The sequence below is a fragment of the Antrostomus carolinensis genome, unplaced genomic scaffold, assembly GCF_000700745.2.
Source record: "Antrostomus carolinensis isolate BGI_N321 unplaced genomic scaffold, ASM70074v2 scaffold24036, whole genome shotgun sequence".
NCBI classification, from domain to species: Eukaryota; Metazoa; Chordata; class Aves; order Caprimulgiformes; family Caprimulgidae; genus Antrostomus; species Antrostomus carolinensis.
In genome coordinates, this window is record NW_010324267.1 from 1,887 (window position 1) to 2,423 (window position 537).

Genomic DNA, 537 nt, shown 5'->3' on the forward strand with positions numbered 1-537 from the left:
CCTGCAGAAATCCCCCCTGCCAGAAGGTGAGGGCCAGGTCACTTCCCGGGACTCTGGTGCCCAGGGCAGACATGGGGTGACATGCCCCAGTCCAGCCAGTTGGCTGGGGACATGAGGACATGTCAATGGGATGTGTGCATATGTGGCCATCAGCCCATCCCCGCTGTGGTCCAGCAGTGTGGTTCCTGGTGCCTGGGAAGCCTCAATCACTGTGGTGGGGAGTGGGGAACCAGGGGAAGCGTGTCCCTAGGCATGTGTGGACATGTGCAGTGGCTGGGAGGAGCCCTGCTGTGCCCAGGCTGGGTCAGCCGGGCTGTCACCTCCTTGTGTTCACCTCTCCCTGTGCTGAGGGACCTCCCCACCCCTCACGCTGTCATCCCAAGCCACTGGGCACATGGCTCTGCAGGGCTGCCTGGCCCCGGGAGGCCCAACATGGGCACCCTCCTGCCCAGAGCCAGCGAGTGCCTGGGACGGTCCCAGAGCTGGGTGTGCTGGGCAGTTCGGGGGGGAGGGGTCCAGAGCTGGCCCATGGCTGGG

At 65.5% G+C, this 537-nt stretch overlaps 1 protein-coding gene across 1 annotated transcript in view; it reads left to right on the forward strand.

Annotated features, from left to right (window-relative positions):
- The window catches only part of RNPEP (arginyl aminopeptidase), a gene marked incomplete at its 5' end in the record, with an annotated part of 3,883 nt that overhangs the window by 1,774 nt on the left and 1,572 nt on the right, over window positions 1-537 (forward strand). Inside the window, one exon of the mRNA XM_029085680.1 lies at window positions 8-26. Within this exon, the coding sequence (XP_028941513.1) occupies window positions 8-26 (19 nt within the window). The remainder of the gene's footprint in view (window positions 1-7; window positions 27-537) is intronic.